Genomic DNA, 22107 nt, shown 5'->3' on the forward strand with positions numbered 1-22107 from the left:
CAAAAATATGTTTAAAAAATAAGAAAATACAACAAGCTGAAAACTTTTGAGGAATACAAAACCTCAGATACAGAGCAGGTAAGGTGGCATGCAGACTGAGGCTGGGTGTCTATAAATTCGTGGAAGCTACCTGCGGCTGTCCCCTATGACATAAAAAGTTTACCTTCCCCCGCGGGCGGGCGCTGCGCTGCCGCCCGAATCAAGACATGAATGGGCTTAATCTCTTTGGCATCGCGTGTCGGGGAGACATTTGCTCCCTGCAGGTGCGGGAACACGGATAATGGCTCTAGCGTATCGGAGGACAGTGGAAGGAGAGGAGAGGGGGCCGGATGGGGGATGGGCAAACATCGGAGGAGTTATTCCTCTGCCAATGTATATGTGCGTTCCGTCGAGCTTCGACGTCAAACAAACATTCAAACGAAATCCCCAATAACCGCCCCTTTCAAAATTACTACCGCAGTGTCTCGTGTCTCGTCCCAAACTTGGACGACGGGGAAGCCCCCGTGAGATTATTTTAATTGTCCTTATTAAACTAAGTTAGCGTGCCGCTGCCGCCGAGGGGCCGAGGGTGGCGTGCCTACCTCCCAGCAGAGCCCGCGCTCAGCCGGGCCCGCCTTTTCCGCGGGGGAATGCCGCGGTGCCGCAGTGCGTCTGCCGTCGCGTCGCGTCGCGCGCCCCTCGGCGGGCGGGTGCCGCCGCGGCGCAGCCCAGCCCTCGGTAACGCCCTGCCCTACCCGCTGCTCACCAGGATGGCGGTGGCCGTGACGTGTGTCCCCGTGCCCAGCGGCAAGACTCGCCGGAGGAACCTCTCCCATCGCGACGAGTACAGCGAGCAGACGTTTGGCGCACCAGTCGACTTCTCCTTCAAGCGGCTGACCAGCCTGGACGGTAGGATCCGGCCGAAGGAGAGGTCCCACCGGGCCTCCCCCAGGCTGCCGTGTCACCGACACTTCGGTCCGCTCCGCTTTCAGAGCTGCACGCCAACGAGAGCCCCAAGGCGCAGCGGACGAGGCGCGCGCCGGTCCAGCTGCAGAACAAGCGCTTCGTGAGCGCCTCGCTCTGGCTCAACCACAACCAGCTCACTGACGTCCGGGGGCTGGCCAGCCTCATGCGTGGCCTCATCGCGCAGCCCGACGCACTGGGGTGGCTCGACCTGTCCTTCAACAACCTCACGGACATCGCCGACGTGAGAGCAGCCAGCGCATCTCTAGCAGCCACCAAAGCCGCGTCGTCGACCTCGGACACTGACCGTTCTGTCTTCTAATTGCAGGATGTCCTACAATTCCCACAACTGCGCATTCTTTACCTTCACGGAAATCAACTGACCAAATTGAATTCGGTGGCCAAACTGCGGCACCTGCAAAAGCTTCGAAATCTCACACTGCGAGGGAACCCTATCGACGAGATTCCATCGTACCGCAGTTACATCATCAGCATAATACCACAGGTTTGTTGTGCTGTTTAGAGCTGTGCATTAATATCCCAAAGGGAACGGGGGCAGGAAAGGCCTTATGGAGATTCCGGCCCTGTATTTGTACTTTTCTTGACCGTAGATAACAAGACTGGACTTTGTCCCAATATCAGCGGGGGAGAGGGGGAGTGCCCCTCCTGCTGGTTTTGCAAAAAAGAAGGCAATGCTTCTCAAATGATCATGTACTTAAAAATGAAAGGAAAATGTAAAATTGATTTCCAAAAATATACCACAATTTAAAAAATTACAGACTCTTTATTTCTAGGTGCTTGAGTGAAAAGCACCGCACAAAACAATCTCCAGTGACATCCTGTACATAAAAAAAATAGCCACTTTAACAAAAGCTTCAACCACATGGTGAAGTTTTGCATTGCTTATACTGAATAACACAGAAATTGATAATGCTATAGTACTTAAAGGTAGAGGTTCACTTTTGAGTACCAAAACTAGCATGTGACATTACAATGATAATTGTTCTGATTCACAAAGAAAAATGGCAGTTATTTTTTAGGTTAAAAGTTTGTATGAATAAAAAGATGAGTGAAATATTTGACAAAGTAAATGGGTGGGTTTAAATTGTCTCCAGTCATGATTGGAAAAAGTGGGCATGAGCCCAACTATGCACATTGGATAGGTATCTACTATTGGGAGAAGAAATAATAGAATTGCTAACTGCTTATATTCTGGACAGAAAAGTATTTATCATCTAAGAGTTCAAAAATTAAACAAAAACAGGTGAAAATTAATTTAAAATGTAGTGTTTAAATGCTCGGCTTCAATATCTGTTGTTTCAAATTATGCTTGAGTTTATCGCATTGACGGGGACACCTTATTTCTTATTTCCTATTCTCAGCAAGGTGTGAATTTGAATGACAATGTTAATTGCATCTGCAAGATTACAAGAAAACTCGAGGACATTCAGGTACAACTCTCCTGTGACTAAAGATGATTAATTGCAAGGCAAGACACGCAGCTTACTATTGTCATGACATTATTTCATTCTCTACAGAAGGTTCTTTTTCAATAAAGACAACATTTGACTTGAAAAAAAAAAGGAAAAAATTATAATAATACAGTAATATGGAAACAAAGAGAATTGTTTGTCAAAATTTATAGTACTAGTAGTATTTACCAATAACTGGAAGTTTCACTTGTCATTAAACCTGACATGGCACATCAGCACACAACACATACTTAAATACAATTACAAAGAACACTGTCTTTACATTTGCTTTGCTAAAACAAATGCTTTCCTCTCACAACTGATAAATTTAACTTCCATCAAAATTTTAAAGAAAATATTGATTATTAAGTATTGTAACTGTATCACTGATGACTGGAGGAGAAAACCCCAAAAAATATCAATAAGGTCTAAGAAATTAGATTATTATACACGTAACCTCTTCTTTTCTGTTCTTTCATAACTGCGTGATCTTGATTTCCTAATAACAGGGCTCCTTGATCTTGACTTGTACCTCTTTTCCCTAGAGAATGCAAACAAATAATAATGAAATCCTTCATAAAAACATCTCCAAATTTGATATTTTATTTAATTGAGCTTTGTACCTTTTGCCTCTGGGTGACGGGGATGGTGATCTGGAGTAACTACTTCTTCTGGCCTTCCTATGATTCTTTTTACTACGCTTATCCCGTGACTGTGATCTCGATCTGGTTCTTGACCTGGACCTAGTTCTTGAGCGAGATGGTGTTCGTGATTTCCTGCTCTTTTTTGACCTCTTATTTCTTTTGGGGCTCCTTGACGCCGACCGACTTCGGCTCCGACTTGAGCGATGTTTCTCTGTGTGGTGGTTGCGACTGGAAATGTAAAACACAGGTGTTAATATGAAGTTCACAGGATTTTTGTGAAAATTGGCAAATGAGAGACAGACAGCTCTTACGCAGTATTGGTTGACCAGCTGGATCGATGGTGTTTTGGATCTTTGACAGCTTTCACAGGCGAACTTGGTCTTGATCTTGAATGTGATTGGCTGCGGGTATCAGGTGAAGGGCTTTGACTTCCATGAGGAGTATTGGGATCAGAGCCTGTGACACTGTTCTGGTTGTTGTTAGTATTTGTTGGAAGAGATTGACGAGCTTTCTGTCGAGAATCTTCATATTGCTTCCGTAAGATTTCAACTCGCTTTTCTAATTCTTCAGCATTAGGCTAAAGCAGAAATACAAAGTTAGATCATGAATCAAAGGAAGCTAGCCTGAAAATTTACTACAATATTTAAGTTACAATACCTTTGGTCTTTCATATAACCGAAGTATTCTAAGACATACATCCTTAATGTCCCTTTCAGAAACACCAAAGATAGAAAACCAGGCTGGGCTTTTAGGAAGAACAATTTTTAATTTCCTTGCAGTGAGATAAATACACGCAGAGGCAACCGTTTCTGGCTGGTATCTCAAAAACACGTCAGTCCGCAAGGAATCATTCATGTAGTTCCTGTAAACAAAAAGTGGTCAAATGTCAAGATTCTATGTCCTAAAAGTAAAGGAAGTACATAGAGAATATTGCACTCACCATGCCAGTTGCATGAAGGTCTGGTTCTTTTCATGTTCAAGTACTTGCAGGTACATCACAATTAGCTGCAATTAAATTAATTGAATGTAACAAATTGCCCTTAAGTAATTAGATTATCATAAATTCTATCAATGGACATAATTACAGGTAATAATATCTACCTTGTGAGGATGTTTAACATGCACACAAAATCCTAACTCTTTCAGTACTCTGCGTTCAGCTTTGATCACCTGGGTCTTTAGGTTGGAATAGTTCTGGTCAATTAACATGGGAGTTATGGTCCTGCAGCAAAAACAAACCACAAAGGTGTGCAAAAGCACATTAACATCATCCCTACCAATAATATGACTAATTGGAAGCTCTCCCCCCAGATGAGGACTGTTAGAACCACATGACTTGGCCTCAAATTTTCTCAGCTATAGTGAGATTTCAAATAAAAGCCTGATATGATGCACCTTTTAACAGCCTACAGCTTTGATTTCAACATGGCTACTTAATTATTAATTGTTTGTCTATTTTAATTTAAGAAGGAAATAGATGACAGTGTAAGTGTACAAGAGCTATTAAAAATACAGAAAATTTACTGCACATGAAAAACAAGTTAGAAATAAAGAATAAATGATTAAATAAACACCACAGAAGATGAGCTGGTTTCTTCTCTCCAAGTTTGATTGAGTAGCCGACACAAACATCCAAGCTGTACTCCCAAATCAAGCCTCTTTATAGCAGATGATGCACTAGCAACAGCTAGCTTGTACTCTTCAGCAGCCAGCCAGCCAACATAACAAAGCAAGGGTAAACGCTTTTACCCTTCTGCCATAACTCTGTTGCAATTATATAAATAGATGATTCTTAAAGAATTGCCACTATAATTCTTCCCCCCTTTTCTTTTTCCCCCTTCCCCTTTACTTTGTTATGAAACACAATTGGCTAGCAAACAAACCAGTTTAACATCCACCACAGCAAATACGATGTACAGTTCTGGATGCAAGTCACTTTCACTTAGGCTTGAATGTCTGCAACTCTAAACAGAGATTAGAAGTATTGGAAACACTGCTATCTTCTTTTAACTACGGTGATATGAAGTACTGACGATGTTTCATCCACTGTTTTCCGAGGCACTAGGGGAAGCTCCAAAAATTGGTCCACTGCAGTCGTTAGTCCATGGAGGTATTGATGAACTTCAGCAAAGGTGAGCAGGAGATCCACTCAGTTCCATGAACAGGCAAGGACATCCTCAAGGCTGCTGCCAGATTTCTGCTGTGCTAAGGCACAAAAATGCAGTCAATAGAGCCAGGAAACAGGAAACTCAACGAGCCAGTCTTAAGGCTCATGATTCATTCCCGTTATTCCAGGTCAGAATTCACAATGGATGACCATTCTTTTACCTTGACGCACTTACGGCACACCAGCTTCACGGTGGTGAACAAGAATTTGACGGTACTTGTAGGCAAAGTACTTACCAATGAAATACACATGCCGACAGTTAAAGTTTCAAAAGAAAATCAAGAACCACAGAAGCATTATTGTAAACCAGAGGGATCAAATGGCATTGATGGATACAAACCTGACTTAGAAATAAGATAAAATTAGATACATAACAATAAAAACTATCCGTTTAATTCTAGGTAAATTTATGCCTAGCCAATTAAAATTACCCTCATTCACCATACATAAAAATTTGTGGAAAAAGTTATATATTTAACAATATAGAATTGCTGCGTCTAAAGACATGCCATTCAGATGGCCAATAAAAAGGACTCAAATTTTTCTAAACCAAACAGCAGAAACAGAAAACAGGACGTCAGTGAACCCACTTTCTACAGGTTATAAAGGCTTTCAAACAATATTTCTCTCTGGGAATATCAGATTGCCAATATTTTCTGTAATGATAAGTATCACATTTTTTTAAATGAAGATAGTCTTAAATTTTTGTTTTGAAAGAACTGAAGACATCATGTAAAAGCACAGAAAATTTGAATTGAACAGAGACAGAATCATGAGTCTTAAAATCTTAACTTAAAAACCAACAGTGTATTCGATGAACTGTTATACTACAGGTTTTCATATTATTTAACAAAGACAGGTTTAACATAATAAAAAAAAAAAAACTCCTTTCAAAAATTACAAGCCAATATATACTAGGGGTAAAAGAGCAGTTACACTTGATTAACTTCTATTAACCATTGAAAAAATCAGAGCCTGAAAGTGCTGAGGAAAGGTGCAAAATGAATCAAGGTTGTTGCTTGCAGTACGTGACGGCCGGGCTCAGCCGGGTTGGCACTGATAGGCAGGGGTGCCCACCAAACCAATGCACCGAACCAACCCATCTAATTGGATGGCCGGGCTGTTCAGCTGGTTTGCCGCCACTCACCATGTAAGTCCCAGTCCTCATCTGTGGGAAAGGAAGTAACAAACACATCTTTGAGCATAGATTCACAAATGCAAAACAACAAATCTGAATGAAATTTTTCATTTGAGTTTTGGTATGGCTCAATAGAGAAATGCAAAACCATCCCCACTGAAAAATCAAACTTTTACTTCACTGAGTAAAATTTGAGACCACTCATTATAGTCACTGACACATATTGATAAAAGTGAATAGTATATGAAAATGATAATGATAAAGGAAACAAATATAAAGAAAATAATGCAGAAAAAAACACTAATTTAATCCACTGTCACCATGATATCAATAGAGAATGTGCTATTTCTGAATATGATCAATGAAAACAAACTTTTATACAGAACTGACAAGTTTTGAGCTCATTTATAAACAGCCAGAAAGCTTCAACATTTCTAGGCATTCTGAAGACATACATGCTTCATGGTAAACTGAGTTATTCCTCTGAAGGCAGGCTAGTCTATATGGCAATGGCAGCTTTTGTCTAGAGTCAAATACTTTGTGTGTTTAAACTCCATGCTCTGATATAGAAACAGATCCTAATTTATCTAAACACTTCTAACTTATGGTAAGTTAGATGTGAGAATTCAGAATGTTCTCCAAAAAAGAATAGACACCGGTTACTTCAAGCAGGAAGGAAGATCGAAGGTTAGATTAAATATTTTCTAAATAAGAACTCACCCATGAAATTTAGACATACATTCCATGGGTGAACTTATTTAAATCAATTCTGACAAAATAAATTGAATGAAACGCTAAAAATATATGTAACTGGCAGTGCCAGCTGCAGAGAAGGTGTGAGCAGCATTAAAAACAAGCTCTCAACAAAAGAGGAGAACCAGCTCCAGAACATGGCTTACAAAATTGTGAGTAGAAAACAAATAAAAACTGTGGGCAAAATTAACTGCCCAAATTTAATTAGATAATAATAAGGTTTAACTGTCTGCAAAGCTTGGTTTGGTGCCATGTTCTGGGACATAGCCTCCCTGATAAACCAAACAAATACTTACTTCTGGCTTTTAACTTGTTTAATATGATGGAAAACATTGATGACATCCCTTATCCTCTTTGGAGCTTCTTCAATTTTGGAGGCTAGGCACACACAGCCCATAGCTGTAGTCTCCATTCCATGTCTAACGAAGGACTTGGAGTAATAAAAACGTTGGAAAAGTACCTGCCCAGTAGCCATTGCTACCTGTGAACACATTGTCAGAAAAATCATATTATTTGATGAACAAATCAGTACATTTAAAAATCAAAGCCATTTCCATGCAAAACCATATTTAGGTAATGGTTAGTATGGTAGAAATGGCTCAGCATTATCATTCCAGTCTATTTTTTCAATGGAAATTATGTTTTCAAAAGCTAGCAAACTTAACCAATAACTCCTGAAAGTTTCAGCTTATCAATTTAAGTAAGACCCTTTCATAGGAAAAACAATTAACCTTACCTCAGAGCTTACGCTGAAGTAATACAGTAAAAAAATTATTAAGCTATTTTTCTGCTTTGAATTTGTTGATTAAACTTGCATGAGAAATGAACAATGTAATATTTAACATTGAACAACGAGTTTATTCATATGAAATGCAAGATCCGGAAAAAAAGGACCCCCCAACTTACATCTAAAACCACCACAAGAGCAAAATCTTTGAAGGTATGTGGTTACATGTTGCTATGTCGTGATTGGGGCACATAACCTCCAGTAAAGACCTTGAACTTAGTTCAATGAATTTCTGATATAAATTGAATTGTACATTTGAGCGACAAGTATGCAGCTGAAGTGAAAAGGACGAATCATTTGATTTTAAAAGTTGATAATAATGAGAATTTGAAAGGTGAAATGTGAACTCAGCACTGATGACGCTGATCAGACGCATACGTTCGGACAACGTTGTGGCGCCATTGCAAATGAGTCATTCGTCACTTGTGGTGAAAGTTAGGAGTTGAAAAGACATGTGGTCTTACCTGGGGAAGTCTTAGAAGAATTCCAGCCGTTTGTATCAGTTCGCATCCTAAAATCCTCAAATCTGTTTCTGTTTCTCTGTCCAAACCATCTATTTGAGATGGCGTCGGAGAAAGCTTCTCTTCAGGCAACAAACAGTTCTTTAACGTTAAAATTACTTTTCCATAAGGTTTAGAATTAACTGCTTTGGTAGAAGGGGAACCCTGAACATCAGGTTTCTGGGACCCCATACTCTCACAAGAAAAAATAAAATTGTTTGTACTAGAAAATAAACTTAAATCATGAAGATCCACTTGAACACCAACACCACACGACAAAGCAAAGCAGTTCAGGAAGCGAACAGCCGCGACGCGATTGCGCTTGTTTCCGAAGCTTTTCACTTTCCACCACTGTTTAGGTAGTATGAAAAATATATGATAGGAGAAAGAAGAAGAAAAAACCGAAAAAACTGGCACATCGGCACTCGATAAGTTCGACATTTCTTCACAGAATTAGAGTTACCGACATTGACTAATGTGAACACTAATTTTCAAGCCTTGTCGAGCGAAAATGTTCAGAATGACATTGCTTTTAGAAATCAATAACAGATAGAGAATTTGAATGTTCCCGGATTTCACGTCTTCCGTCTAAGCCTTCTAGCGAAACAACACATCGTTCTCCAGGAGGAAGAAAAGGAAAAAGAACATCGTCAAAGCAAAAGTTTGCCGAAAGTATAGCTTCTGCCAGATTCTCAACAAAATTTTGTTTGGGAATTTCCCCATCACAAATTTCTTAAGATTTGTTATCCACAGAATTTCTGTTGGCTTTTCCGTGTTGTAGTGATTTGAAGCTGTAAGACGCTGTTTTTGTGACTGTGACAACGAAACAACGCCGAGTCTGGGATGGACGTCGGGAGTCGTGTGTCCCGTGGATTTTGCTCGTTTTACTGGTTATTCCGAATGTTGAGCTTCTGAAACTTCTCTTAGTACTCAGTTAGTGCACCGGACTTGCTCTACCAATTGAGCATCTGTGACTTTCATCTACTGCGGGCTGCAATGTGTACTATTATGACCCTATACTTCATGCGTTCGTCGGCTTTGTGATCTCTCCTACCGTACCGCCTAAAACGGCTTTCACATTTTGGACGATCCAACTCCAGGGGCCATAGGCTTTTACTTTTACGGAGCGTAATTGACGTCGAGAAAATCTTGCCAAGATGATGTACACGGTGAGTAATAAAATGAATCGCTTTTAACAGCTTTCATCGTCTCGGCTTTTCCTTTGCCATCCGTAGATAACCTATTTGTTTTCCCGTATTTTCCTTGACATATCTCGTCAGGATGTTGTTCCAAATTTTTAATTTTTAACTGTTATTGTAATCATAGCTTATCTTGCGCCTGAAGCATTTTTAACGGGTTTCAAGTTTTTCCATTGTTTTCAAACCTTTAATTTATTGAGCAATCATTTCTGCTTTGCGTAATAGTCATTATTAAGTGTTAATCTTTTACTCATCAATGTTATCTTCTATGTATTGCAGGGGACAACTGCTGAGCAAGACAACCGCTTCAGTGACAAAGAAAAGAAACTTCTGAAGCAAATGAAATTTAGTGACAGTTTAACTAAAAGGGTAAGTGAGATAGTACTCTCGACAGTTTTAAAGGTGTTTTTAAATAAAGCTTTCCGGTAAAGCTGAAATGCAAATGATTGAGGGGAAGAAGAAAACGGAAATCGCTATGCCTTAACATGTTTACTTCCGTTTTCCTGTTCGCTGCATTCTTCTGCATTTCAGCTTTATCGAAGTGCTTTGTTCTACTGTTCTTTCATTTTTTAAATTTGTGGTGTAATAACTTTCAGGTGGACATGTCCAAAGTAAAACTGGATTCAATCAAACCATGGATCACCAAGAAGCTGACTGAGATTTTAAAGCTTGAAGACGATGTGGTTGTGGAGTTTGTTTTCAACCAGCTTGAAGCAAAGGTGAGATTTTTATTTCTGTGTTGCTATTTGTCTAGTTTGTTTCAGAACAAGTTAACCATAATATATTTAATGTAGTTTACTTAAACAGTATTGAATTTTATCATACTGCACAACTACTAATTTTAAAGTGCAGTTATATTACTGGTCTATATTAGTTTTTAGTTTTGGTCAACTTGCAGCTTTCCTTTATTATATTATTATGCTGTAGATAGGCAAAGTCATCATAGTATTTTAGCAATTTCATTTTTTGTTATTAGAATTTACTTTTGTGTGCTATTTTCATTTACTCTCATTTGGTGTTGTGGTGTCTTGTTTGTCTTTTGTTTTTTTTTTGGTTCAGTGGACTGTAATCAATGTATTACCATAAACATGACATCAATTTGCCCCAGAACTCTTCCCACAGCTTTGCTCTGAACTAAGAATTGGTGAACTTGCTGTAGTTATGCTCGTTACAGTCATTATTTTTCCCATTTGTGTAGACATGATGGTCCATGTTTCCGTAGCATCAAGAGCTCTTCATTCTTGACCAATTAGTTTTCATCAGAATGGTGTCTTGTGCCTCTTGAAGAGTGTGTTGTTAAATTATCAACTTTTAAGTAATTGTGGTCTATGCTGTGAAACTTGGAAACTTATTCCCAGGCAAGTTCTTGTTATTCACAATTTGAAGGTCAATTTTCACTGTGTGCTGGTGTTCTGAACAGTTTGTAGGGAAGTGTGTGGGATTTTTTCGCTTGACTGATAATGCGAAATTTTGTTTCGCCCCGGTCAGACAGTTTGGTTGTGTTCTGGCCCGCGGCTCACTCGCTCCGCGGGACTGCCTCTCGTACCCACGATCTATATCACCCCAAAGTAATGTGTAACATGCAAGGTTTGTACCAAATCTTTAGTCCTTTAACTTTTGCCAGCCTTCACCTGCCATCTATAGATCATTTTTTTGGGGGCCATTGCCATTGGTCATAGTTTTTAGGGATTGATTCCCCTAAATGGAAAAGGCATGTCCATCAAACTAATAACTTCCAGTCAGATTTTTGATATATTTACCCTATAATTTAACTTAAAAAATTGAAATTTTACTGAACAGGAAAGTCTGTACTACTTCTTAAATTTGAAATTAACAGTAGTAGGATATCATATTGTTAACCAAATAGCATTGGGTGTGCTGATCTATTTATTAACTTATTCATTTTTCTGAATTATCCAAGTGCCCTCACTACAATACTTGGGTTTCTTTTAGAGAATATTAAATTTTTTCTGACAACTGTCTTTAATGTGTAACATGTATTTCTTTTTTTAAATGGAAGTGAATTAATCTCCAGGTGCACTCAAATTGCATGCAGCAGCAACCATTATTCTAGAACAAGCCTTTTACAAGGCAAACAGCCTTTTATGAAATTTTCTTTCTTTCTTTAAGTTATGTTATGAATGTAATCAATTTTAATCAAGGCATATTTCAAAGAGAAATTGCTTGCGCCACCTTCCATGGATTTAATTTTTAGTTGGATGTAGCAAAATCACTGGATTTTGGTGGTTAAGAGCCTTTTCTCGAGGAAATATGTAGGTTATGGCACTGAACTTATACCATGGTTCAATTCAGCATTCTAGCGGAAGAAGGCGAACTTGTCTGAGTCATAAAGGAGCTATGGCATGGGACCACGGAGTTTGAACTACATGCAGGTGGTATATAAGTGGAACCCTGCGGCATCCAAAACAGCCTGCAGATCGTTTAATTATGTAAATTTAGTCGTAAGAGAGGTTAACACTGACCTAAAAGTGTGTGCGGAAGAGTTCTTTTGATAAGTTATCTAATTTAATAATGTCATGTAGAACTTCTGGTGAAGATTTGCTTCATCTTGTTTTTCAAAGAACTCTTCCAATCCTATTACTAGTTTACATGATAGTTCTGTGGTTACAGCTGACCGTAAACAAAGTCAGTGCCACAATTTTGTACCCATAGTGCTTTCAATCTGCTTTTCTCTATTCATTTTCCTTGGATGGAAAGAATTTCTCTTTTGAACTACTGAATTCTTATGATAACAGTTGTAAAGAATTTCTCTTCCCACCTTTTGTTCCACAGTTTCCGGATCCAAAGAAGATGCAGATTAATTTGACTGGATTTCTTAACGGAAAGAATGCTCGACTTTTTATGCAAGAACTTTGGGATCTACTTCTGTCAGCTCAAGATTCTGTAACCGGCATTCCAAGTCAGTTCCTTGAACAGAAAAAAGAAGAAATTAAAAAACGCATGGTGAGTATGCTGTGCTATTTATCTCAATGTTTTCATTTTTCATTAACTTTGCAACCACTCATATTTTGATACATAATAGGAAGAACAAGAAAAGTTGCATGAAACACTTGCCAAGAAATTGGAAAAGGAAAAGGAGGAAAAGAAAGACAGGAAAAGAGAGCGCAGCCGTAGCCGAAGTCGAGAGAAGAAGAGGAGCAGATCTCGTGAACGTCACCGAGAGAAAGAAAAGGAGAAAGATAAGGACAAGGATAAAGACAAGGATAAGAAGGAAAAAGAACGTCGTAAAGACAAGGACAAGGACAAAGATAAATCTAAAGAGGGTGACACTAAGGATGTGGAAAATGACAAGACTAAGGAGAATGACCAGGATGAAAAGAAAGAGTAAGAATTCTTTGTGATATATTGGCCCTCCTTTTACTGTCACTATAAAACTTAAAAGTGCTATCTTTCTATCATAGGTCAGCCACTCCATCTACCACAGAGACATCCACAGAAACAGCTCAAAGCAATGGTGATGCGGATCAGAGTAAATCATCAAAAGATGATGCAGAGCAGACTACAGGCAATGGAGATGCCACTGCAACAACTAGTGCCACTAACACCACCACCACCACCACTGCCGCCACCACCACCCGCCCAGGAAGATGGGATAGTACTGAAGTTGTCATGTAAGTTTTGTGTTTTGAACTACATATTCTCTCAGTATTTGGTTGTCAGATTACTGTACAATAGATCTCAAATCTGTTCACATCTAAATTTATGATTCTTTTATTACAGAAAAAAAGAGCCAAAGGATGATGAAGAGGAACAATCCAAGGACAAAAGATCCCGCTCTCGAAGTTCATCTGCATCCTCTCGTTCATCACGCAAAGACAAAGAGACTTCTTCTAAGAAAGAACGACGTTCATCACGGTCTACTAGCTACAGCTCTGATGATTCCCGTAAAGGTTAGCATTTTTTTTTTTTAATTTTCTACATGAATATAAAGTTGGATTTGACATTCTTGTCTGATTTACAGGAAAGCATTCAGGGAAAGATGCAGACTTTGAAATCCGGAAAAAGGAGGATAGTGTACAAAAGAAAAGGCATTACCGCTCAAACAATAGAGACTCTTCAGGTTCTGATTCAGATAGGGGCCGTTCGTCTCGTAAAGTAAGTTTCAAGCAAACTAATATTGCCCTTTAAGTTACAAATTAATGTGCAAGCTTTCAAGTAACAATTTTTTCTCAATTTTTATAGGAACATCGAGGCAGATCTGGTTCTCCTCAAAGATCCCGACGCAGGGATGACGATAGAGATAGGGATAGGGACAGGGAAAGGGATCGGCGGGACCGAGACCGAGACCGTGAGAGGGAACGGGAACGTGAAAGAGAGAGAGACCGCCGGCGTCGTTCCATGGAGCGGGAGAGGGAACGGGAAAGGGAGCGAGAAAGGGCAAGAAGAGAGCGAGAGCGGGAGAGGGACAGAGAAAGGGACCGCGATCGAGAAAGGGAGAGAATGAGACTGTCTGGCAGGAGAAGGTATAATGAGCAGTAATCATTTATGTTCAGTGGTGCATATAGCTTCTTTATTCTAAAATTTTCCTTAATTGATTCGTTTCAGGAGTCCAGGAAGGAGGAGTCCCAGACGTAGTAGTCCATACAGATCAGGCTCTCGGAGAAGTCCTCGGCGAGACAGCCCTCGCCGTTCACCACGGCGCAGCCCAAGACGTAGCAGTCCCAGGCGTAGCCCGCGTAGAACGGATAGCCCTCGCCACAGAAGTGCATCAAAGCACTCTCCATCACCTGTATGTGCTTATTCATTCCATCTTCTGTCATTTTGTGAGCTTTTAATAACATGCTAACTTACTTTTACTTAATTTTTAGCGAAGAAGCATATCCGATTCTAGGCAAGCAGCATCACGCCCACAAGATAGCAAGAAAAGAAAGCAATCTGTATCACCTAGCCCTAACAATGCAGATAAGAAACCACCTGTGGAGGTATAAAAACCTCACGACTTATTATGCTTAATACTTCTGTTAATAAAAACTAGTAACTAAATTCTCTTAATTCTCTGTAGTCTTACCAACCTGTACATTATTTTTATTTTTTTTATTATGAAGGATTCTCGCAGTCAGTCAAGAACACCATCTCCAAACAAAAGAGATAAAGAAAACAAAGAAGCCAAAAATAAACGGTAATTTGTTCATACTTTCCATTCAGCCTGTACCTTAACCTATCATTTAAGTGAAGTTTGCTTTGTTGCAATTTGTCTCTCTAACAAAACTTCTCTCTAACAGGAGATCAAAGTCCTCTGATTCAGGTGACGAAAGTCCTGCTGTAAATACATCGCCAACCAAAAAATCTCAAGAGCGGACAAGTTCACGATCAAAATCACCTGACCAACCAAAAACTACTAGGCGTTCAAGGTCTAAGTCGCACTCCCGCTCTCGCTCAAGAGATTCCTCTCATTCTAGATCAGGATCAGATTCTAGGGCACAAACAAAGAAATCTGATACTGCTCCTGTCAAGGCTGATTCTGCAATTGAGCAGAAAGATGAAAAGTTAGTTATTGACTACATCTTCTAGTTTTCTCTTTAAATAGTATTTTCTTATCTTATTCTTATTTTGTTCTTTAATAGGAAAGAAAAAGGCTTAACCTCTGCATCTGAAACTACTCCCAGTAGCAAGCCAGGTCGGAAGAAAAGTGAATCTCGATCTCCTTCACCTAAACGAAAGAAATTGGACAGTTCTAAGGAAGAGGTAATTATCATTTTATTAGTATTCAATTGTAGTAATTAATTACATGTGTTGTATTTACTTTGAAATTCGTCTTATCATTTTAGATTCATTCATCTGACTCTGAAAATTCTCAAGATGAAAAGAAGGATAAAAAGAAAGTCAAAGAATCAAGTCCAGATGTTACTGAAAAGTCCAAGAAGAAAAGGAAAAAGAAGAAGAAGGTTGGCTCAAGCAGTGAATCGGAAGTAAGTTTAGTTTACTATTTCTGCATAATTCCTCAACTAATTTGTTATGACCTTTCCTAAAGAAATTTTCAACTTTTCCACAGGAGAGTGATGCAGAAGCAAGTGGTAAAAAGAAGAAGAAGGAAAAGAAACATAAAAAGCACAAGAAACACAAAAAGACTAAAAAGGCTAAAAAGCAAAAATCTGATGCTAGTGATGTAAGCACTTAAAAATGCAGTGTTCTCAATTTAAACAAGATGCAGTTTGTGTAAAGTGATTAACTTAAGGACTTGTGATGTTTTCAGGAGTCCGCTGAGAGTGAGAATGAAAGGGGGGAGTCATTGGAAAGGCGGTTAAGAGAGCGTGCACTTAAATCAATGAAAAGAGAGGAAAACAGTGAAACTGCAAATGATACCTAAGGAAAAAATTCAATACCTATCTTGCATGGCAATACTTTTCTGCCATTTTGAGTGTGGAATTTATATTACATTATTGTAAACCTTCTTGGTTTAGATGTATCTCTTCCATAATTCACACTGACTGTAATTTTTAAAATTAATCATACCCACCATTATGATATAGATAGACCACTGTTCATTATTTTTTGGGTGTGTATTTCAAGGGGTGACATTCAGTGTTGTACCTCCATGTGTTTTATGGAGTGACTGTGAGCTCTGTGCATTGCACTCATGCTTGCTTTTATGTAAGTGTGATTATGTGAAGTGTAGATCAATTTGCTATTATTGCCCATTAACTTAGCATGTTTGTACCAAGAGGTGTGAAATGACTAAAGGGAATATCAATAACTTCATTGAGTTATTTTCTCATACATTTCATTAAATTGTTTCAGTTGTTGTGTAGCACTCAATAATTTATGTGGTTGTTTTTGCAACAGGAAAGGTGTTAAAATTGTTTTTATGTTTCTCAACAAACTTTTCCCCATATGTCATTACTTGAATTACATACGACCTAGAAGGGTCACAAAAACTGTGATTTTTGGCAAAAAGTCTTTCTTTGAAAGGGGATCAAAGGCATTTTTGACAAATTTGTTTGAAGTGTGTTGTGTATTAATGCCATTTTTTCATGCGGACAATTTGTTTCTGACATTATTTGATGCTCTTTGTAGGTGTTAAATAAGTGTACCTTTGTAGTCAGATAAGAATATAATGTAAAAATAGGTGTCAAGAACAATTGTGTTTAATTGTTTCTTTACATGCAATATTTGAAGTATGAAATTCCATAAACTGTTCCAATCAAAGTGAACCATATTGTATGGTTTTCCATGTAAGAAATTAAATCTAGGCGGATTTGTCATCATAACTCCCCTCCACTCAAATCAGCGCCAGAACTAAAATTAAGGACTACTCTTGTATGCGCTGGCTACCATAACAAGAATGTTAAATAAATCCTGGAAGCACTACATTTGTGTATTTTTCTATCCTCAGAAATTAGCTTAGTTTACTCAACCTGGAGTGAGCCCTCCAATCCAGGTCTCTACACACAGCTTGGGTATTGGAGCAATTCTAGGCCGGCCTCCTACCCGAACCCCCACCAGCCCACCAGGGCTGTGAAACAACCTGGTACCTATGGTATCATCGAGCAAGTACGTGCGTCTTTCTCAGATTCTTTCGACCAATTTTCGGAAGCTCGGCGCCTGCGATACTCGGGGTAGGCTACCCCGCAGCACATGTATGCACTGCAGACAAGACGCTGCCTGCCCATCGGGCACTCTGCGAGCTTGCTTAGATGAACTTGGCGAGTAACGGACGAAACTTTCTGGATGGCCCCAAATATGCACGTCGGGAGGCCTTGAATACTAGTGCCAGAAAGGGTACTCAGAAGTGTGTACGATGTACCCGAAATCGTCAGTCGGGCAGCACCACGGACCAGATTGCCCGGCCGGCCGGTCGGTACCCAGGTATGGCCGCGGCCGGGGCCGGCGGCCGCCGCCGGGCCGAAGCGAAGCCGCTACGAGCCGAGCGCTCTGCTCAGCCGGTGCACGGCCGCGCGGGGCCGAGCCGAGCCGTGGCCACCACGGGCCTGGCCTGGAGCGCCGCGCCACGCCGCGCCTCGCCACGACGCTGCCGCTGAGGCGGGGAGCGGCGCGCGGCTGAGGCAGGCGGAGGGCAGTATGGCCGTGCCATCCGTAATGGTACCAGTACGAGTACCGCCGCCTCGTCCCGTCTCGCCAGGGCCCCGCGTGTCGCTTGACGCCGCACGGACAGCAGCGCCCCCCTCCGCCCCGCGCCCGCCCCGCGCCCGCCCCGCGCAAAGTGACTGAGTGACCCGCGAGGCAACGCCACCCAGGTCGCCGTCATGAACGGGTCGTCGCACAGGACGCCGCACCACAACTTTGTCGAGACGGTAGGTGTTTACAATAAGTTTTTGGTTAAGTCGCCGAGGCGCTACCCGGCGCGCTGTTGCCGGACGGCCGCTGGCCAAAGCTCGCGCCGCTCCTGGGCCGTGGGGTCCGTGGGGCCTAGCGGCCGTGCGCCGGCCGGCCACCGGCGGCAGCTGCGGCAGCGCCTCCTCGAGGCGGCGCCGAGCGTCGTCTGCTCCAGACCTCCAGACGCTCATCCTCCCCGCTGGAGTCCAGGAACCCTCCAACCGCCGACCCTCACCATGTGGCACTCTGGAGGCCCCACTGTCTAGCACAATGTGAGAAATCGAGAAATGGAACTTGTTTCGCGCCTTTAGTCTTGCAAAGTGACGTCAATGTGACCGATTTGGATGCAATGAAGTAGCGCCTGCCTGCTGCAGCCCGAGGCACTAGTGCGCCTGCGCCCGCGCTAAGCCCCACGGTGCGGCCGATAGGGCCTCGCCAGGTGTCACCGTGTCACCCCCGAGCAGCTCACCTGTCGAATCCCTATCACTGTCCGAGTTGTTGCTGCTGGGCCTCTCGCCCTCGCAGCCGTCCGTAGTACGGAATCCGCGTTTGCTTCTTCAATTTCAAATAGTGTTGTTCCAAGTGATTCACGTACACGGCGCTGCTGTGCGGTGCCCGCGGCTGAGCTAGGTGTCCTGCGTCCTGTCCACCCCACATACCCTCTATCTCCTCCTCTAGGAATTCCCTGTTGCCTGCACGCAAAAAAGCCGCGGTTTCCCAAAAAGACAATCTCAAGTCCTTGCGTTTTGCTGTTGTAGCAAACATATTTTTGTTTTCGCTGTTTTGGCAAATGGTTTGCCGAAATAGCACAAACTTTTGCTATAACGGCGAAAACAAAATCATGCTTGGCTGTGGGAGACGCTCGTCGGCGATCCCACGCGAGGCGCGACACTCGAAAGCAAACGTGCCTGAAGTAAACTCCCCCGGTTGCCGGACTCCCGCGGCCATCAGCTGTCCAACCTGCGCAAGCTTCAGGTCCGCAGATAGGGTGTCGGCTGGCGGGCGCGCGCGTGCATTGCGCTGTTATCGGCCTCTACTCTCGTCAGCTTTTTGGCTCTCCACCCACGGCGACCACAACATTCGTCTCTATGTGTCACACTTTCCCGAACGATTTGCTGCCGCAGCAGCAGCACTAACACCAACCACTCCGCTACCCGGCGGAGCGAGACCGCGGCCAGCTTCGGGAACACCAAACATTGGCGCCACAATGGCACCACGTGGTACCCATACGATACGACGTCCAGTGCAGGTGCTCCTCCAATGGGACTCGTCACACCCACCATTTCGGGGATTTTTAATTACCAGTACAGCCCCGGCATTGCGTTAACAGTATTAGTTTACAAGTTAAAAAATCTCAATCAAGAATAATCGATCTTGAAAGCAGATGATGCTAATATAAGTATTGGTCTGTGTTCTAATTTTCTCTCGTATTTAGCTGTCATTTGTTTATGGCTGCTTGTTACTTGCAAATTTGTAATTCGGCGTATTAGTGGCGTTGAGGAGGAGATAAGGCGCGGACAGGGGGGGGGGGCGCGTCGGTGGCCAAGTGTTGTTGTGCCCTGCCCTACCTGGCGTAGTATTGTTAGATAGGTGGGGTAAGGGAAGGGAAGGGGCCTGGCTCGAACCTTAGCCAGCCAGTCAGCCACTAACTCCAAGTACGTCCGTTTTTCTCAGATTCATTCGGCCAAATACGGGAGCTCCGCGCCTGCGGGGCACAGGGTAGGCCACCCCGCAGTACACGCCTGCACTGTAGGCTGGATGTTGCCTACTGATCAGGCGCTATAGGACCTTGCATAGGCTGAACTTGGCATGTTCGTAACGGCGATTGACGGACATACTTTCTGTATGATCCCAAATTACTCGGTCGAAAAATCTCATGGATTGACACTATGGACACGTTGGGTGGGGGGAAGGGGGCTTTTACAAGCTATTAAGACGATACGTGTGGTCGGTCCTGTGCGACTCAACATGTTAAAGGGAAGAGCAAGCGGTTAAAATGCATCCGTTTTTATTTTCCTCTTGTTATTTTGGGAAATGCAGCGGCATTGCCCTCTCCCCTCCCTCTATAGTGTCGACACGACTTGGCCGCTCTATCATTTCACTCCAGCGTAGAGCAGCGCGGCACCAGCGCCACCGCGACGCTGTCATCACGACGCCTTGCACTGGCACGGCGCGGTCCCCGTCCGCTTCATTCCATTTCGTTTGTTGAGCTGAGGAAAGCGGGACGAGCATCCAGCAGGCTGCGCCGTGGCGGTGACGTCGAGTCGGCATGAAAAATCCGAGCTATAGAGAGGCGCGTCCGGAGAGATTTGAGCGATGATGTAAAAGGGAACTGCTATACCCGTGTCGATTGGCGATTAGCGATTAGATACTAGGCGGCGCCGCTCTGTCGAGATAAGTGGCGTCAGGAATAACCAACGTTATGCGCACCGTTCCGTCACGGCCCTCGCCCCCGTCTCCCGGGGGTCAAGATCAAAGCGTTTCGCGGGCGAACGTCGCGAACCTGGAGGCCCTTCAGAGGAGGCTCTGTCGGAGCTGACGAGGTGCGGCGGCGGCGGCGGCGTGGCCGAGTCCAGAGGGGTCCGGAGGTCCGGAGGGGAGAGGGAGAGAGGCCATAGGGAGCCGGCGAACTGGTTTTCCTTGAATGACCATTACCCCGCAAGTGCGCGGGGCGGGGTGGGGCGGGGCGCTGCAGCCTTCGATTGGGCGTTCGGAGGGCCGCGCACCTGGCCTGCCGAGTGCATGCAACCCCCCCTGTCCTGGCCTCTGGCCTGCCTCTGGCCTGCCTCTGGCCTGGCAGTGCTCGCCGCAGCCTTGTTCGATTTCACCACGCTTCCGCACACAAGTTACACCTTCCCGTGTGCGGCCGCGACCAGCCACGCGAAAATCGACGGAAATAGTCGTATTTAGAGGGAAGCTTTCTGCTGCTGCCCCCTCGCCCCCCTCCCCTCCGCCCCCAACCTCCACGCAATGCGCGACGCCCTCGTCCACCAGAAGGTGGTAATTGAAGCGCGCTGTCCAAAGTAAACCGCTTCGCGTCGGCCTCCCGCGCGCAGCCGTCGCGGGCCCGGCCCGGGCCGGGCGCCCCGACAGAGTTACGCCCAAAGAGCCTCTCTTTAGTTACGCCCTCCTCCCTCCAAACAGTGAAAGGTTGGAAAACACCACCGGGCGGTGCGGGCGGCCGGCACGGCTTATCACATGACGGCGCTCGGAGACCGGCTCGATCATGACCTTGTCGTGGTGCTCCGATGGGATATGGAGGCGGCCGAGCAGCGCCGCCGCATCACAGACCGTCACCGCAGTAGAGCAAGCAGCAGCAGCAGCAGTGACCTCACCACCAGCGCCATGGTCCGCCGGCGTGCGGTCTTGTTCTTGGTCTGCTCGGCGCGCGCGTACACACACACCAGCTGCTGTATCCTCTTGTCGAACACAAGTTGTCGTCCTCTCTCGCCGCTGGGCTGACGCCTTGCTGACGCCGCTGACTGGAGCGCGTGGGCGTTGTCGCTTCGCCCTGACCGCCCCGCTCCCACTTCCCTGACCTGGACTGGTGATGCTCGGCGGCGTGTGTCGTATCAGCCGCCGCGCGGTTCGACGCGACTCGTTGAGTCACCGAGCTAATTTCGTCCTCCTGGCCACGCACGTTCCATAGCCACTGGCTTCACGCGGTGGAGTATGGCCTTATCCGTTGCCCTGACCCCTGCGACGCCATCCTGACGACCGACGTCAGCGACGGCAGCAGCGGTGTGATACGTACGGCGACTTTACGCCGACCTGCTTTATTCGACTTGGCGTGCAGGCGCTGCTTGGCGCTGCCCCGGGCGCGCACTGGCAATCTGACTTGCAGCTTGACGGGCGGCGGCGGAAATAGCCGCAAGAACGGCGCGGCGGCGCAGTGCGGATGCAGTACAATCACTTGATGATATATTTTTGCGCCTTCCGCTCCAGTTGTCGGCCATCCCCTCCAGCCCCCTCTCCCCGCTCTCCGCCTCTCCTCCCGCGACAGTAGTGCCCCCACCCCCTCCTTCTTCGTCCTCTGCTTTGCAGCAGCTAATAGTTCTGCCCCCGCGGGTTCAAGTAAGTGCAAGGTGCATCCAGGCGTGCGCGCTATGGCTGCGCTGGCTGCACTGGCTGCACTGGCTGCACTGACTGCACTGGCTGCACTGGCTGTGCTGGCTGCACTGGCTGCACTGGCTGCACTGGCTGCACTGGC

At 44.0% G+C, this 22107-nt stretch overlaps 4 protein-coding genes across 7 annotated transcripts in view; 3 read left to right on the plus strand and 1 right to left on the minus strand.

Moving 5' to 3' along the window:
* On the plus strand, positions 1–1699 carry LOC113218170 (leucine-rich repeat-containing protein 51-like). Of its 2 annotated transcripts, XM_026438397.2 has the most exons (5): positions 1–78; positions 749–888; positions 972–1186; positions 1271–1447; positions 1554–1699. In XM_026438397.2, exons 2-5 carry the CDS (start codon positions 750–752, stop codon positions 1647–1649), a joined length of 627 nt encoding a protein of 208 aa, XP_026294182.1. In that variant the 5' UTR covers positions 1–78; position 749; the 3' UTR covers positions 1650–1699. The 2 variants fall into 2 exon arrangements, with proteins under 2 accessions (XP_026294182.1, XP_052126432.1); XM_052270472.1 differs by lacking the exon at positions 1–78 and having other exon boundaries at positions 633–888.
* A 7-nt stretch (positions 1700–1706) lies between these two features.
* On the minus strand, positions 1707–8713 carry LOC113218169 (cyclin-L1). The gene is made up of 8 exons (XM_026438396.2): positions 8368–8713; positions 7413–7597; positions 4160–4280; positions 3999–4063; positions 3716–3920; positions 3370–3635; positions 3038–3286; positions 1707–2955 (listed from the first exon to the last, which is right to left on the minus strand). The coding sequence occupies exons 1-8, from the start codon at positions 8593–8595 to the stop codon at positions 2859–2861; spliced, it is 1416 nt and encodes a 471-aa protein (XP_026294181.1). The 5' UTR covers positions 8596–8713; the 3' UTR covers positions 1707–2858.
* A 319-nt stretch (positions 8714–9032) lies between these two features.
* On the plus strand, positions 9033–16931 carry LOC113218165 (serine/arginine repetitive matrix protein 1). 3 transcript variants are annotated; one of them, XM_026438390.2, is made up of 17 exons: positions 9033–9572; positions 9882–9971; positions 10199–10321; positions 12396–12566; positions 12646–12947; positions 13025–13234; positions 13344–13513; positions 13585–13718; positions 13806–14086; positions 14169–14352; positions 14432–14545; positions 14669–14742; positions 14846–15109; positions 15188–15308; positions 15392–15532; positions 15616–15729; positions 15817–16931. In XM_026438390.2, the coding sequence occupies exons 1-17, from the start codon at positions 9561–9563 to the stop codon at positions 15928–15930; spliced, it is 2619 nt and encodes an 872-aa protein (XP_026294175.1). In that variant the 5' UTR covers positions 9033–9560; the 3' UTR covers positions 15931–16931. The 3 variants fall into 3 exon arrangements, with proteins under 3 accessions (XP_026294175.1, XP_026294177.1, XP_052126429.1); XM_026438392.2 differs by lacking the exons at positions 9033–9572; positions 9882–9971; positions 10199–10321 and adding exons at positions 10812–10964; positions 11095–11189; positions 11916–11995; XM_052270469.1 differs by lacking the exons at positions 9033–9572; positions 9882–9971; positions 10199–10321 and adding an exon at positions 11217–11995.
* Positions 16932–17573: 642 nt separating this feature from the next.
* Positions 17574–22107, plus strand: part of LOC127750207 (uncharacterized) — a 20607-nt gene continuing 16073 nt past the window's right edge. The window contains exon 1 of the transcript XR_008011581.1: positions 17574–17875. The gene's annotated coding sequence lies outside the window, so the exon portion shown is untranslated. The remainder of the gene's footprint in view (positions 17876–22107) is intronic.

Source organism: Frankliniella occidentalis, unplaced genomic scaffold (genome assembly GCF_000697945.3).
Source record: "Frankliniella occidentalis isolate FOCC.00 unplaced genomic scaffold, Focc_3.1 Scaffold6, whole genome shotgun sequence".
Classification (NCBI taxonomy): domain Eukaryota; kingdom Metazoa; phylum Arthropoda; class Insecta; order Thysanoptera; family Thripidae; genus Frankliniella; species Frankliniella occidentalis.

What these genes read in the sequence shown, in the direction of transcription:
- LOC113218170 (XM_026438397.2), top strand. Translation starts at nt 750, where the DNA reads ATGGCGGTGGCCGTGACGTGTGTCCCCGTGCCCAGCGGCAAGACTCGC. An exon ending in GCGGCTGACCAGCCTGGACG is followed by an intron (nt 889 to 971) that starts GTAGGATCCGGC and finishes CTCCGCTTTCAG; the next exon opens with AGCTGCACGCCAACGAGAGC. An exon ending in TCATCAGCATAATACCACAG is followed by an intron (nt 1,448 to 1,553) that starts GTTTGTTGTGCT and finishes TCTTGACCGTAG; the next exon opens with ATAACAAGACTGGACTTTGT.
- LOC113218169 (XM_026438396.2), bottom strand. Translation starts at nt 8,595, where the DNA reads ATGGGGTCCCAGAAACCTGATGTTCAGGGTTCCCCTTCTACCAAAGCA. An exon ending in AAACAAGTTAAAAGCCAGAA is followed by an intron (nt 4,281 to 7,412) that starts GTAAGTATTTGT and finishes TTTTTGCTGCAG; the next exon opens with GACCATAACTCCCATGTTAA. An exon ending in GGTTATATGAAAGACCAAAG is followed by an intron (nt 3,636 to 3,715) that starts GTATTGTAACTT and finishes TTTCTGCTTTAG; the next exon opens with CCTAATGCTGAAGAATTAGA.
- LOC113218165 (XM_026438390.2), top strand. An exon ending in GACCAGGATGAAAAGAAAGA is followed by an intron (nt 12,948 to 13,024) that starts GTAAGAATTCTT and finishes TTTCTATCATAG; the next exon opens with GTCAGCCACTCCATCTACCA. An exon ending in GATAGTACTGAAGTTGTCAT is followed by an intron (nt 13,235 to 13,343) that starts GTAAGTTTTGTG and finishes CTTTTATTACAG; the next exon opens with AAAAAAAGAGCCAAAGGATG.